Below are 16,621 nucleotides of genomic sequence, written 5' to 3' on the forward strand. Positions count from 1 at the left end.
GGACGTTTAATCGATGCCGTAAGTCACACGTGCCGGTCGAAGCGCTCCCTACAGGATCAGGAGATGCATGCCGATCACACTCAGCAGATATATACGCCCGTCAGGCACCATGGACGCCGGCGGCGCCTCGTTGAGCCTAACCAAGTAGTGCTAATGCGCCGTTCTTCTTAGATACTCGAGTGAACTGCTCCATTTCACGCCGACGCTGGAACGAGTCCCATCAGGCTCAGAAATGTTTGGGTGGAGTCATATTCAGAGTCTCTGCAGCCATGCTATGATTAGCAATGGCTTCATGTTGGTTTCAAGTTGAGGGCCCCTCTTCACTGGAAGGGTCAGGAACATGACTGTGCATAATGTACTGACCCTCCATGCTAAGGGGGCTCAGTGGGACAGAATGCATTACCTGCACTGCATAGCTTTAAAATCTAGACTCCAACTCTCTGACTCCCTGAAAGCGTTCAGTCAGTACGGCGGTGGAGTTCTGGTAGCGCTGCTGCCAAGGGCTTCCTTCTGTTCAGAGTTATCCCTTGGTGGTGTGTTAGTGTGTGTTGTGCTGGTATGAGTGGATCAGACACAGCAGCACTGCTGGAGTTTTTAAACACCTCACTGTCACTGCTGGACTAAGAATAGTCCACCAACCAAAAATATCCAGCCGACAGCGCCCCGTGGGCAGCGTCCTGTGAGCACTGATGAAGGTCTAGAAGATGAGCGACTCAAACAGCAGCAATAGATGAGCGATCGTCTCTGACTTTACATCTACAAGGTGGACCGACTAGGTAGGAGTGTCTAATAGAGTGGACAGTGAGTGGACACGGTGTTTAAACACTCCAGCAGCGCTGCTGTGTCTGATCCACTCATACCAGCACAACACACACTAACACACCACCACCATGTCAGTGTCACTGCAGTGCTGAGAATCATCCACCACCTCAATAATACCTGCTCTGTGGGGGTCCTGTGGGGGTCCTGACCATTGAAGAACAGGGTGAAAGGGGGTAACAAAGCATGCAGAGAAATAGATGGACTACAGTCAGTAATTGTAGAACTACAAAGTGCTTCTATATGGAAAGTGGAGCTGATAAAATGGACAGTGAGTGTAGAAACAAGGGGGTGGTTTTAATGTTATGGCTGATCGGTGTATATATATATATATATATATATTTAGTTGTAAAATAACTGGTGTGGAAAGTATCTGGACGCTTTAAGTTTGTACTTTGAGGCAAACCTCGGTCTCATGAACCGTTGGCTTGTGGATGATGGAAGCAGTCGTACTGAGAGTGATGTGGAGGGTGTTGGTTGCAGATCTGCAGCTTCTTCGGTTCGAGCGTTTCATCATTTTGCTCCTCAGAAGCTCCTTCAGCTTCACTGTGATCGATGCTCGAGGAGCGAAACCCTCCCGACCGACCGAGGGAAACATGTTTAATAATGAAACGATGCTGTAACGAGCACAGGCGTGCAAATTTTTACTGTATTTACCACGGTGCAGGGGTGGGGGTGTGTGGGGTGTGTGTGTGGGGGGGGGGGGGGGGGGGGGGGGGTACATGCTGCAGGGTGGAACAGTGATTTACCGTATTGCTGTAGGCAGCAGTGTGTGGGTACTGGTTCACTTTTAATTAGGAGAGGTTAACTCTTACACACACACACACACACACACACACACACACACACACGTGTTCCCACATACTAACCAGCCTAACCCGACCTCCAGGGATTTATTAAACCCTCTCAGTGTGGAGACACTACAGTTATATAAATGTTAGATGAAATTAATGAGTGCTTTCTCTCGGAGCGGTGTTTATCGGTCTGAGAGACTCAGCGAGTCTGGACTGGATTTTCACATCTTTGTTTATCGAGCACTGAGTGAGAAGATCGATGCTGAAGTTCCAGTCAGTCATCCAGTCACCTGCACAGAGCTTAGAAACGCTGTTCTTTATTCTGAGCAGGTCAAAACGCTACACATGAGCCAAAACATTAAAACCACCCCCAAAAATGTGCAGGGCGACGCCTATTCTGCAGCACCGGTACATGTGAGGGTGAGGGATCTATTAGATGTGGATCTGATGGTGCGTGTGAGGGTGAGGGATCTATTAGATGTGGATCTGATGGTGCGTGTGAGGGTGAGGGATCTATTAGATGTGGATCTGATGGTGTGTGTGAGGGTGAGGGATCTATTAGATGTGGATCTGATGGTGTGTGTGAGGGTGAGAGATCTATTAGATGTGGATCTGATGGTGTGTGTGAGGGTGAGGGATCTATTAGATGTGGATCTGATGGTGTGTGTGAGGGTGAGAGATCTATTAGATGTGGATCTGATGGTGTGTGTGAGGGTGAGGGATCTATTAGATGTGGATCTGATGGTGTGTGTGAGGGTGAGAGATCTATTAGATGTGGATCTGATGGTGTGTGTGAGGGTGAGAGATCTATTAGATGTGGATCTGATGGTGTGTGTGAGGGTGAGGGATCTATTAGATGTGGATCTGATGGTGTGTGTGAGGGTGAGGGATCTATTAGATGTGGATCTGATGGTGCGTGTGAGGGATCTATTAGATGTGGATCTGATGGTGTGTGTGAGGGTGAGGGATCTATTAGATGTGGATGTGATGGTGCGTTTGAGGGTGAGGGATCTATTAGATGGTGGATCTGATGGTGATTAGATGTGGATCTGATGGTGTGTGTGAGGGTGAGGGATCTATTAGATGTGGATCTGATGGTGTGTGTGAAACCTGATAGACTCATGTAGATTATGTAGATGGAGATGAGCTCCTCAGTAGGATCAGTGAGGTGTTGTATAACACTGGAGCTTCACATCAATATCGTGTCCTTGTATTAATATTGTTAATGATGTGCTGAGGAGAATGCGGTGTGTGTTACGGGAAATAAAATGATCTCTGGATGATCTGCTCTCATGGAGGTCCCGTGTGGTTTCATCTGAGACGCTGGTCCATCCATTGAGAAGAAAAACTTCTAGTTATTTAAATGAGATTTAATCATGTCCAGTTCCCTGAGTGTAACTTGTAGATTGAATCCCCCTCTGCCCTGAATGACTACACTTGGTCACTTCTCTTCACCTGCAAGAGGTGGACAATAGTGTCTGTCAGTCCATCTTAATAAGTGTTAATTCGCTCCAGGTGGAAGTGTTTCTATACAGAACTCATCTGTTCACAATTTATTTCTTTTCATATTGTGTTATCAGTCAGTAGTGTGTAAATACAGACGTGTATTCCATTAGTGGAATCATGTCACTAGCAAAGCAACATGAGTAGTAAACAGTTTTCTAGACCAGCAGTCTAGAATGCAGAGTGCAGACACACACACACACACACACACACACACACACACACACACAGATCTTCTGAGTTTATTCTGCAGAAATTAAAGCTCAATCTTCCAGAATGACTCTCGTGAATCTGAAGCCGTTAGCAGTAACTGCTGCATGCAGTAAGTCGTAGTTTTACATTACTGTTTTAAATATTTTATCAATCATTTTAGCAGCGCTGACACAAGATCTTTATTTTATTAAACCCGAGAGCTGTGGAAAAGAAAGAAGGGGATTGTGGGATCGATTTTGGGAAGCGGAGCTTGAAGGATTTTGAAAGTAAAAAAAAAACACCCTTGAGTGAAAGTCAGGCTGGATTTAATATCTCCTCTCTCCCGGCTCGTCTCCACACAGAGCTGCTTAGAATATCTGATTCTGGAGGAGATTTCACCTCATATATGTGGGCACTGAGCGCTCGGGCACCCACCACCCACCACTAAGACTGAATCTCATCTGTGCTATTGGCCGGTCAGGCATGTAAGGGCGATTAAGAGGGAATGGCTGTCCTAAGCCCTGCAATGGATTGGCACCCGGACCAGGGTCTTCCTGCCCTGTGCCCAATGTTTCCTGATGGAAGATGAAATGAAATAAAGAGACAGATCAGCAGAATGGATGCACTTGTGTTCAGCCACATCTCACAGAGCTGGTGTAGAATTAAATAGAATTTAAATCTGAAGCATATCATTATCCCTGACAGAAGGATGCCAATCAATCAGGCCATGCCCGGGCTGTTCTCCGATCTGACTGATCAGCAAATTCAGCTTTTTAATCATATATACAGTATACATCTGACATCTATTCTTCATTCAGACTTTGTTAGATGTTTAATATAAACCTCAGCTTTGATATCAAGCAGATATTTTTCATATCGTTCCCTCTAACTTCAGATCCTGAGATATAAAACAGCAGCACATCACAGGAAATGCACTTCCTATTAAATATGTATGTAATATATACTGCTGCTGTATATATAGATACAGTGAGGAGATCCGGCCGTGTGCTGCTGAATGTTTACAGTCATTTGAGCTCAAATCATCACAAAAATAGAAAGAATATAAACACCAGTTCAAACATAAACACCTTAATCATGTTAGAAATGACCAGAGCTCATAAATATTTATTTAAAATATAAATATAAATTTTATTATGAATTGATGTTTATTGATCCGACCATTAAAGCAAAGTGCAGGTTCAGGATCAGAATCTTTAATTCATTCATTCAGTCTGTTTTACCACCGATTCATCCTGGTCAGGGATGCAGTGGGTCTGTTTTATTGACCCTGGGCAGGTTGTCGGTCCATCACAGAGCACACACACACACACACACACGAGGTAAGTTCTAGTATCTCCTATAAACCTGACTGCACGTCTTTGGACTGCAGCACTCGGAGGAAACCCACACAGACACAGGGAGAACATGCAAACTCCACACAGAAAGAACTCTTGACCTTCTTGCTATAGTGCACTAGCAATAGAGTCATTATAATTGGGACACTATGCAGTCTGCAGAAAGCAATTTGTGACCCAAATCCTCTCTGATCAGGACTCTAGAAACTAAAGGACACTGGTGGTTGTAGTTATGAAGGTGGATTTTCCTCCCTGTTTGTGCTTGATAACACTTCAGCTGCTCAGTATTCTGGGCTCTCCATCGTGGTAAATTATGCATCATAATACAGCGCATGATTTTAATGAATGTTAGATAATTGCTGAGACGAGCAGGGACGTCCTGATGCCGTCTAGATCGGAGTATGTTCCTCCAAAATGCACGTGTACCTCTGAGCATTACAGGGAATCATAAATTCCTTGCAAATGTCGTTGGACTCTTTAAAAAGTGGTGAAGGTCTTCCCATCGCTGCTCCTAAACAGCCGAGACTTTTATTAATGCTTCTTTTATTGCCAATTATGACGTCACAATCTGTTCAGCTGTGGATCGTTCCTCAGTCTTTCTTACACTGCGCCGTCCTATATTTACAAAATCAATACAGTCGACTTTTTGTGGACTGAATGTGTAAAAATGCTGAGCAGTACAGAGCAATACGAGGTACACCGTACAGCCAAAAGTATTTGGACACCCGACTGTGAGCTTGTCGGACGCCCCGTTTCAAAAACGAAAGATACCTCTGTGTGACAACAGCCGCTCTTCTGAGAAGCTTCTGACAAAACGTTGGAGTGTGTCTGTGTATGGGAATTTGTGCCCAAGAAAGGCTCAGTTGGTGTTCCGGTTCGTCCCAGAGCTGCTGAGTGGGGCTGAGGTCAGGGCTCTGTGCAGGAAACTGAAGTTGCTTGGTTTTTAAACTGAGTTTTCCTTTGCTGGAACAGGAAAGGACCTTCCCTAAACTGTTGCAGCAAAGTTGGAAGCATATTTTCTTGATATGATTAATTTATTACACCTCAGTAACCCTGTATCAGATATGGAACATCATGACGTGGTGATATTTTGTCTGTTGTCTGTGTTTATTGCATGTTAAAACGTCTCTGTTGGGGGTCCAGTTCCTTCAGCGAGACTAAAATGTCGCTCTGGCTTGTGTCTCGGCAGGTAACCAGCAGAATGGTGGCTGGCGAGGTGAGTGGGCACAGCTACCTGGTGGCATGCTGGCAGCCCATTCTCATCCTGATGCTGGGCACTGTGCTCTCAGGCTCAGCCACAGGATGCCCGTCCCGCTGCGAGTGCAGTGCCCAGGAGCGCTCGGTCCTGTGCCCCCGCAGGAAACTGGTCGCCCTCCCGGAGGGGATACCCATCGAGACTCGGCTGCTGGACCTGAGCAAGAACCGCCTGAAAGCCATCAACCCCGAAGAGTTCATCAACTACCCCCACCTGGAGGAGCTGCAGCTCAACGAGAACGTGATCGCCGTCATCGAGCCGGGCGCCTTCAGCAATCTGTTCGGGTTACGGACGTTAGGACTGCGCAACAACAAGCTGAAGCTCATACAGCTGGGGGTCTTCACCGGCCTGAGCAACCTCACCAAACTGGATATTAGTGAGAATAAAATAGTCATCCTTTTAGACCACATGTTCCAGGACCTTTACAACCTCAAAGAGCTTGAGGTGGGAGATAGTGAGCTGGTCTTCATCTCTCATAGAGCCTTTAATGGACTCAGTAGTTTAGAGCAGCTCACCATGGAGAGATGCAACCTGACCTCTGTGCCCACAGAGGCGTTTAGTCACCTTCATAACCTGCTGGTGCTCAAGCTGTGGCATTTTAATGTGAACACCATTAAAGACTTCTCCTTCAAGAGACTCTACCGGCTGAAAGTCTTAGAGGTCACAAACTGGCCGTTCCTCAGTAGCATGACGGATAAAGCCCTGCACGGGCTCAACATTACCAGTTTAAGCATCACACACTGCAACCTTACTGCCATTCCATATGTGGCCATCCAGCATCTTGTGTACCTTCGCTCCCTCAACTTCTCTTTCAACCCCATAGAAACTGTCGAGGGCAACAAGCTGCACAATCTGATGAGGCTGCAGGTTTTCGACCTGGTAGGCGGCCGCCTGGTCGCTATTGAGCCTTACTCGTTCCGGGGACTGAACTACCTGAAGGTGCTTAACATTTCCAGCAATAGCCTGAGCACTTTGGAGGAGTCTGCCTTTCACTCCGTGGGGAACCTGGAGACGCTCGCCCTGTACGACAACCCCTTGGCATGCGACTGCCGCCTGCTGTGGGTTTTCCGTCGACGCTGGAGGCTCAACTTTAACAAGCAGCAGCCGTCCTGTGCCACGCCCGAGTACGTGCAAGGCAAGGAGTTTAAAGACTTCCCAGACATCCTCCCTGCTAACTACTTCACCTGCCAGAAGTCCAAGATCCGGGACCACAAACCCCTCCAGAGATTCGTGGACGAAGGGACAACGGTTCATTTCGCATGCCAAGCGGACGGAGATCCCACCCCCGTGATCATGTGGCAGACTCCCAGGAAGCAAATCATCACCATGAAAAGTGTCGGGCGTCTGTTGGTGTCCCTGGACGGCACCCTCGAGGTGCGATACGCCCAAACGAAAGATAACGGCACTTATACGTGTATAGCCACCAACGCCGGAGGTAACGACACCAAGCTCGCCCATTTACACGTCCATAGTTATTCCCCCAACTGGCCCAATCAGCCAAATAAAACATTCGCTTTCATCTCCAACCAGCCCAATGAAAGTGGTGCCAACGAGACTGGAAGATCAGTCCCATTTCCCTTCGACATGAAGACTCTCATCATTGCGACTACTATGGGATTTATTTCTTTCCTTGGAGTGGTTTTGTTTTGTCTTGTTCTCCTCTTCCTTTGGAGTCGAGGGAAAGGTAACGCCAAGCCAAACATCGAGATCGAGTATGTGCCACGTAGAGTCGACGGAGAGGCCACTCCGACCGAGGAAACCCATAAGATCAGAATGAAAATGATGTGAACATTTAACTTCAAGTGCTGATGCTGGTGTGGAAAAATCCCTGGCCTGGCAGAAATGTATTTAGGAGTCAGAGGCAGACGTGCTCCTGGTTCCCCTCATGGACCTGATAGAAGATCAATAATGAAAGTAAAGCCTTTTATTCTCTCAGCTCTGCTGGGATTGTTTCTTTAAAGTCAGAACCAATTTTACGGGAGAGCCATATTTCTGTTTTTATTATTTTGATAACGCGTGAACACGGGATCGGCCCCGACCCAGACGCCAGGTTTAATCCGTACTCGTCTGTCCTCTACTGTTTTGTACATAATAATTTCTATGTACATTGGATGTACATTTGGAAATATAGCTATTAAAAAGGGTTGAGAATTATATTCATGGGTTGAGCGTATCGGGATCCTCGTGATTGTGATCGGCGTACGTGAGTGAGAGACACTGTAAACTATAAACATGTCCGGTTACGTTTCTGTAAATGTCCATCGCTGAGGTTTATAAGGGCCACATTATTTTTATTTACAACTAATTCATGATTATTCTTGACAATCATTCATTTACAGTATAAAGTCAAGTGCTCAGTCTTGATTATGACCCTTGATGGAGGATATAAGCCCGGTATCACAAGTAAAGCTGTGAGATGATGGATGTGATCTATTCTGGAGTGACCCGCCCGATGGAAGTTGATTTTGATGAAAGAACGCTCATGTTAGGCATCGGTAGAGTCGTAAAACTGAATTTCCTGAAAGCGTAATGCAGATTTAATCTTCTACATTAATGCATGTGTGTTTGTGCATTAGGATGAGCCTCTGTTTGATGATGAGATGCCGAGTTGCAGAGATGAACTCCTAGAGGCAAAAATATGTGGAAATCTTATCAAATCCTTGGCTATTAATATGCTCCCCCCTCCATTTAAAGGCTTTTGGGTTTGCTTTCCATATGATTGTGGATTATTTTTGACATTTAGTCAAAGTCAGACATTGAAGCTGATCAGACAAGCCCGGCTTACAATTGACATTCCATTCAAACCCAAAGATGTCCATCGAGGTTCCGGTCACACCAGACCATCCTTACAGACCTTGCTTTGTACTGAAGGGGCGCAGTCCTGCTGGAACCACTCGATCCTGGAGTCACATTTTCCAGCAGCGTTAAAGAACCCTTAGAAATTCTAGAAGCCCTTAAATCCAAAAGTGAGCATAATATCCTAGAAAGACGTTATTATTCGGAGTGTACTTCACAATGCACATTCAGCAACTGTTCTGTTTTGTTCTACAGAGGTTCTCCAACAGCGTGAGGATCATCCAAATAGCAAAACTCATTCTGAGATGTGAGAGCTCAAGAATCAGGACATGTTCATTAAATATGTAGTAAAATTTTAGTGGAATTCATCTGAAGTTAGTCATCTGAGAGGATCTTAACAGGTTTGACTGGACAGGATCACTTCAGAATGGATCACATCCAGAATTTCTGAACGTGAAGGTAAGAGTTCAGACTGAAAGAGAGGAACCGTAACAAATCTTCTGGTTGGGTTTGCATTAAAATGAGTTTTATTTCTTCATGTACCTTCCTGATGAATCGACCACACATTAATTTATGATTGATGATATTTATGTATAAATGGCAGGGACTCTTCTGAAGGTAAATGTGTTTGGCCCTTGAGAATCGATCAGTGTTGCCTCTGGAACGATGCCAGACTTTAAAAAAGATTAAAACCGTAACGTTTCTACTCCGGTGTCCATTTTTATTTCTGCAGTCTTTTTCATTAAGATCATGGACAGGTTATTGGCAGGCAGCCGAAACAGCCGTGCGATTTACTCGTGCTGTCGTCGGACGTTTTCTCTGAAGGTCTTTTCTGTGCAGACGCTGGCGCTGACCCGAACGCGCTCTGCATGCTAATGCTCGCCAATTTCCAATGCAGAAGCAGATTTGGCTTCTGGTTCAGGGTTCGGAGTCTGCACGTCAGACGGGGGAAATGGATTAGCGGGAGTGCTAAATGATAACTCCAGAGGAAATGATGCAATGACACCATGAAGCTTGGCGAGATGCAGCGAATACCTGCAGAACGTCTGTGTTACTTATGTAATCTCTGAGCAAGCAGTTTAGTTCTATAAATAGAACTTTAAAAGATGGTTTTATTCATTCATGCTTGGACAGGACGCCAATCCACGTCTGGGCACCACACACATCTCAAATACTTACTTACTGACGCCTGGGACAGTTAAGAGTACTACATACAGTGAACAGAAGCAGGGATTAAATACAGATCCACAGGACCCTGGAGCAGTGCAGCATCCACACTATTGAATAACTAATAAATCTTTTATTATTTTTATGTTTATTAGTAGGTGAAACTAGTGCAAAAGTATATGGACACTCATGTACACACTCACATTAATACCTTTTTGACTGCAGTAAAAGCCTTCAGTGCTCTGAGACGTCTTCCCTCAAGATTTTGTAACATAACTGCAGAACTGGAGAATTTGCTTCCATTCCATTTAGATCAGACTTTGATGTTTTTGGTGTTGAGGATCCATTCGGAGCTCTGATTCCCTCCTGAGGTGTTGGATTGGGTTGAAGGCCAGTCACGTTCCTCCTCACCGAACTCACCAAGGGTTTTTTTTTATTTGTTTGATCTCTCTTGATCTGTACGGTTGCATTATCAAGATGAAACAAATAAAAGCGTTTCTCAAACCGGTGCTACAAAAGCAAAAGCACTTGAGGTCTTCAAGGTTTTCTACAAGGTCACTGAACACTTTAAGATTTTACTGGAACAAAGTGTTTTAAACCACAAACAATCATCCAAGATCTTGACATGATCTTTGTCCTTCAACAAAGCACTGAAACAAACACACTCCTGTCATCCACCTGACAACCAGATGCTAAATAATGCAAAGTAATTTAATCAGTAATTACAGAACACATTTCTCCTCCTCCACAGTTCAATGGTTGTGTGCTTTACTCCACTCCAGCTGACTCCTGGCACTGTGCATGATCTTAGGCTCGGGTGCAATCGTTCAAATGTGCTAAATCTATCCATAAGGCCTCCAATGAAAACTTCAGGTGCTGATGTTCCTTCGCTTCCAGAAATGGTTTAGAATTTATTAGTGCGTTTTACAACCAACGACAGAAGATTTCTGTGTGGTATATTTTTCAACAATGAACTGGAACATCGACTGAGACTCTCTTGACCAACAGCAGCACCCTGCTATAGAAATGTTGTCATCTTTTGACTGAAAGGGCACAAATCACTGATGGTCAGATGTCCGAATACTTTTGGTCGTATCGTGTGCATTTGAATGAGATGAGTCTATAGCAGTATGACCCTGAACGTCACAAAGTACGATCCATCCTACCCCGAATCTTTACTTCCTGTATGCTCGTACCTGTAATCAGTGGGTGTTGCTGAAAAAGCTAAAGCAAAGGGAATCTAACAGGGGGCGTCCACATACTTTTTTATAGTTCACATCAATCCACTTAGTGGCAACGAAGATTGTTGATTATATTTTGACAGTTCAGGGCTTTGGCAAATCTTCCCGTCCTACGTGTTTTTAATAAAATAATGGTGCAATTTCCTGAATATCCGACCTGAGCGGGCTAAATTTGGCACTGATGAATCATGAAAACACAACTGCAGGAGAAAACAGCGGATCTGCAGAGCACATTTATTTTATCTAATCTTTTTTAAAAAATGCCACTTTTTATAGATTTGAGACTTGAGACGGAGGAAGGTTGTGTTACCTGTGAAACAAGCAGTGCAGGGCCTGAGGCATCTAATACAGCAGAGCTCAGATAAACAGAAATAAGGACGTGTACGTTTTCTAATCATGTTTTGCTCTTTTTGTGCATAAATGAATATTTCAGGCTAAGAGACGAGCGCATTAACCTAAACATGCTCATTTCACAGTGTTCCGAGCTCCTCACAGTTTATGCACAGTTAATGATAATATGAGGCTGATGTTGTTTTTTTACAGCATTTTATCACCCAGCAGGCTTCGTACGTTCTCATTAATGATTAATATTCTCGCATCGTGCTCGGCTGCACACAATCTAATAATAATAATGCTCATTGTGATGGGACCTGTGGAAAATTGCGCTGTGGCGTCACGGGTTTTGAGGAACCTAATAATCAGGTCAATCTGAGAATAGAGTTCGATTAATTATTCATTTTCACAGCGCCTGTGTGTTGTCCTGTTTGTTGTGTTCTGAAGCCGAAGGTGTTTTGCGGAAGATAAAGAAACCCGCGCCATAACCACGCAGCTGTTTAACTCTCCGAGAGCTACATTCTGGATTTCTGTCCAACCTTTGAGATGATTGATGTCTGTCATTTAAATACAAGCAATTTCATGCAGGCATCAAGCAAAAGCTGTAAAATATTCATGCTTGCAAGATGCAAAGGTTTAAATCATTTACACGTTTAAAAAGCTTCACTGAGCAGCTAACGTTAATGGACTTGATGCTTTTAGGGATAATCCAGTGACGTCCGGTCGTTAGCTTCCTAGCAGAAGAAACGTGTAGCTGCTTTATAAAAGCGACATGATGAAGGTGAAACATGCAAACAGCACCGACGCTCAGTTAATGTTCAGCAGATACGGATCAGAGAGGAATCAACACATATAGTGCCGGTGTGTTATCACAACCTTCGATGAGTGTTTTAATGAAGCGTTTTATGAAGCCTACAAATCCCTGGAGCTCTGCTGGGGGGATAGAACACCTTTCTATTCCTATTCTACATAGAACACCTTTCTATTCTGTTCCTTTTACTGCTGCTGTAATGATGGTGGTCTGTGGAAAATAGAAAGTGGTCCAACACATCAGTCCAACATCTCCTAGCTGTCTGGTTCAGGCAAAATCTGCAGACTGCCACAGCATGTAATTTCCATTTCAATTTCATACATACAGAGTCGGGGCAGCTATTTATCTTCGCGGCGCAGTATGTACCCTTCATATAAATAGATTTAGGGCAACAGAAACAAGCAAAGATAGATTTTAGTGTTTCAGTATTTCATTTCAAGTGCGTACATTTGTCTGAGCGATGGGGGGCCGCCAAAGTAAAGCTGGCTTTATCGAATGTGTCTGAGCTTTACAGACCGGTCCTCCGATCTGCCATTTTCAACTTTCGATTGACTGGATTAAAACATTTCAGTTTGTTTTTGTTCTAACACGAGTGGCAAATCAGAAATACCAAGTGAGTGAGTTGTCTGCTTGCTTCTCATGGTGTGATGCTCACAGCCGAGCTGAAGGTGTAAAAATGAGCAGTGTGTGTGTGTGAGCGTGTGTGTGTGTGTGTGTGCATATCCGGCATTAAAAGCAGCAAAGCAAAACGCCACAGCTCTATCTCAGCAGCTTCCATATATAAATATCATTTTCAGCATTTTGCAGATGCTTTTATCCAAAGCGACTTACAGAACTGGGACAGTATACAGTCTAAGCAATTGAAGGTTAAGGGCCTTGCTCAAGGGCCCAACAGTGGCAACCTGGCAGTGGTGGGGCTTGAACCAGCGACCTTTCGATTACTAGTCCAGTATCTTAACCGCTAGGCTACAACATTTCCCAAACACCCTACAACTGCCCAAGATATCCTCTCTATATTTACTGTCAGGAGGTCGACAGTTTGAGTCCTGTTTATGCAACAGGCCCTTATATTTGGTTCTGCGGGATGTTACATCGAGTGGAAAAAAGAGATGGCTGGCTTCACGTGTCTTGGAGGAAGTACATGTTAGCCCTCACCCTCCCAGGTTGGTAGCGTTGTGTTAGTGTTACAGAAGACTCAGCTGCTCCTGGGCATAAATAAGTTAGTGAATCAGTAATTACTCTACATAATGCCTTACAGTTGTTGGCGCCTAGTGTGAGTACCTTATCACCTCGCGTCCGGTGTTTCAGGAATAGGCTTTCACATCCTGGACCATAATTAAGTTGCTGCTACAGAATGGTAACTTTTTTACTATCTAAAAATCAAAAGAGAAAAATAAATAAGCAAGTTACAAGAAGTGTCATGCAGTGTAATCAAGTTCTCTTTTTTATTTCAGCTGAAGCCAGGTCGGATCCTTTGCTAACGACAGGATGGCTTTAAAGCTAAATCCTAGAACTTCACTTCCAGAAAGCCATTATAAGCCCCATAAGCAAAGCTCATAAACCCTTAATGATCAGCTCAGTGCTTAAATGAAATGTAAATTCCACATTTTCCGCGTCCATAAACAAAGGCGACCTGCAATGAGCAATTTATTACAGCAGTAAAAATTGTCATTTAATTCCAGAAGTTACCTTGCATTTACGTCTCCCATACATCTCAGCTGCATTACATGTTCCACAAATAGATTTCCTGCATGGTTCAGCATGGTTCAGCTCACCTGAGACTTCCTGCTGGTGCAGTGCTATAAAAAATCATTTTACTCTGCACAGTAGAACAGTGTTTAGGTTTTTAGTTCAGTACGGTTTATTCAGCTAAGATCTTGGTGATAAAGAACTATAAATTTTTACCCCCTGAGCTGAAAACATCTACAAATATCCTCAGAACGTACATTAATGCCTCCGTTATTTCCTGCTGCTTTTGCTGCCAACTGCCAACTGTTTCTGTTAAATGCGCTGACCTTGAGATCCGTCGGTGCTAAGCTATTGTATTAGACTGCTGCACCATCCAAGCGTCCATTACTGCTCAGTAGTTTGGCATGTTTTCCTGTGTCAGTGTGGCTTTTATACCGTCAGTTTTACTGACTTATGAAGTTCATAATAACATAAGTACATTAGAAAAGCATCTCTTTAGTTTTGTCATTATATTCTGATCTGATGTTCCTCCTTTTTGGGGATTGATGTTCTCCTTTTTGGGGTTATGGAAGTGGTCACCCTTTTAGAAGGTGTATCAGCTACTCAAATCCCCCTGGGTATTAATTAATTGTAAAGGTTGTAGGTTCAATCCCCACTATGGCCAAGTTACCACTGTGAGGTCTTTAAGCGTAAATTGTTTAGGGCAGGTGTAGCCTAGTTGTTAAGGTACTGGACTAGTAATCGAACGGTCGCTGGTTCAAACCCCACCACTGCCAAGTTGCCATTGTTGGGCCCTTGAGCAAGGCCCTTAACCCTCAATTGCGTATTCAGTATACTGTAGTGTAATAAAAGTGTCTGCTAAAAGCTAAAAATGTAAATGCAGTATATTTAATCAGAAATAAACACCAGAAAGCATAAATATATCATGGTTTACTGTAACTGCAAAAAGTGTGGTGTGAAGTAAACACACAATAATAATAATAAATGATAAAAAGCACATTTTAGGTAAAATGTATTACAATATTAACGTAAACGAAGCTAATGCTAAGTTTAAACATTAAATTCCCGGCATTTATCCAAAGCTCGCGATATTTGTACAAGTGAAGCGTTTTATTTTATTACTTTTTATAGAAAATAAGAGTAAATATGAGTCTAAAACATCAGCGATTCAATTAATCTTTAAAATTAAATGACGAGTGAGCTGAAAATAGAACTTTTATTCAGAAGTTTAATGAAAAGCTGTGTGGAGCTCGTGCCTCAGTCAGTCAGTATGCTGAGGACCAATTCGACTTTACTGTAATATAAGCAGTAACTGGAGCTGATGTGGCAGGAGGTGAGACTGTTATTGCTGAAATAATGAAAGTGGAAGAACAGCGGAGGGGTCGTTACCTCATGTTTTTATGGAAACTGACTCCCTTTTCCAAAAAATAACGTTTCTCCATGTGTCCATCTTTACCTCAGATCATCAGATCTCCTCAGGACAGGTACAGTACAGCTACACTCTCATTTATTTATCTACATTTATTGCTTTAATAGTTATAATGTATGATTTTATGCGGTAAGTATTATTTAAAATGTTTAAATAAGTAATTATTTGGGGGTCTGGAACAGATTAATTCAGTTTACATGATTTCTTATGGGAAAATGAATTAAGAATGTGTACAAATCACAATTCAAAATACGTGCTGTGTAACGAATTGTGTACAAATAGTGAAATCCTAATGTATAGATTATAATTGTGACTTTTACAATTTGTTGTTTCACAGCAAGAAAGGTGTGGGTTTCCTCCAGGTGCTCCAGTTTCCTCCAACAGTACAAAAACATGCAGTCAGGTGAACTGGAGCCCAGTGAATTGCACCCACACAGAGACCCTGACCAGGATAAAGACGTGGTAAAACAATGAATGAATTTAACTGTGCTGTTTTGGTGCATGAAGTTTCATTAAATCATTGTATTTTAATTAATAATAATAGTAAATGATAATAATAATAATTATGATAATATTAATGATAATAATGATAAAAATAATGATAATATAATAATAATAATAAATGATACTATTAATGATAATAATAATAATGATAATAATAATGATAATAATTATAATAATAATGATAATATAAATGATAATGATATTAATGGTAATAATTATAATAATAATGATAATATAAATGATAATGATATTAATGGTAATAATTATAATAATAATGTTAATAATAATAATAAGGTGTGTGGTGAATAATGAAAGCCTTTACAGGGTCCTGGATGCTGTACAGTCAGTAAAAAATGGACGGTATTATCCCCGAGCTGTCAGCACATGGATATTTAATCTTTTATATATAACAGCACAGGAGATTTAAAGGTCAGGTTCCACACCTGAGGAACCGTTTTAAAGGTCAAAGCCTTTATTCAGCATTATCAGTCATTTTAGCTTTTATTTTATTCACATTACAGTACTGTATTATTGAGAGAACAGTGATAAACTTCAGTGTAAATATATTACAGGATTAAATAAAGCAGCCGGCTTACAGGAGCACGATCAGCAAGTTCATTACAGTCCGTATACAAAAGTGTAATGAGGATAAACTGATGAATACGTCTTATTATAACCAGCATTAAATATTTACAGTCAGATTTTCTCACCTCGTCTGTTTTATTATAGGAGC

The 16,621-nt window shown here is 42.8% G+C and overlaps 1 protein-coding gene across 4 annotated transcripts in view; it reads left to right on the forward strand.

The window, feature by feature from the left end:
- lingo1b (leucine rich repeat and Ig domain containing 1b) overlaps positions 1–9,420 on the forward strand; it is a 37,047-nt gene extending 27,627 nt beyond the window's left edge. For 3 of the 4 annotated variants that reach the window (XM_062989987.1, XM_062989986.1, XM_062989988.1), the window contains one exon: positions 5,853–9,420. In XM_062989987.1, the coding sequence (XP_062846057.1) occupies positions 5,865–7,706 (1,842 nt within the window). In that variant the 5' untranslated portion in view covers positions 5,853–5,864 and the 3' untranslated portion in view covers positions 7,707–9,420. The remainder of the gene's footprint in view (positions 1–5,852) is intronic. The other variant, XR_010007837.1, reaches the window with a different exon arrangement.
- The last annotated feature ends 7,201 nt before the right edge of the window (positions 9,421–16,621 follow it).

This window comes from Trichomycterus rosablanca, chromosome 27, assembly GCF_030014385.1.
Source record: "Trichomycterus rosablanca isolate fTriRos1 chromosome 27, fTriRos1.hap1, whole genome shotgun sequence".
In the NCBI taxonomy this organism is placed as follows: Eukaryota; Metazoa; Chordata; class Actinopteri; order Siluriformes; family Trichomycteridae; genus Trichomycterus; species Trichomycterus rosablanca.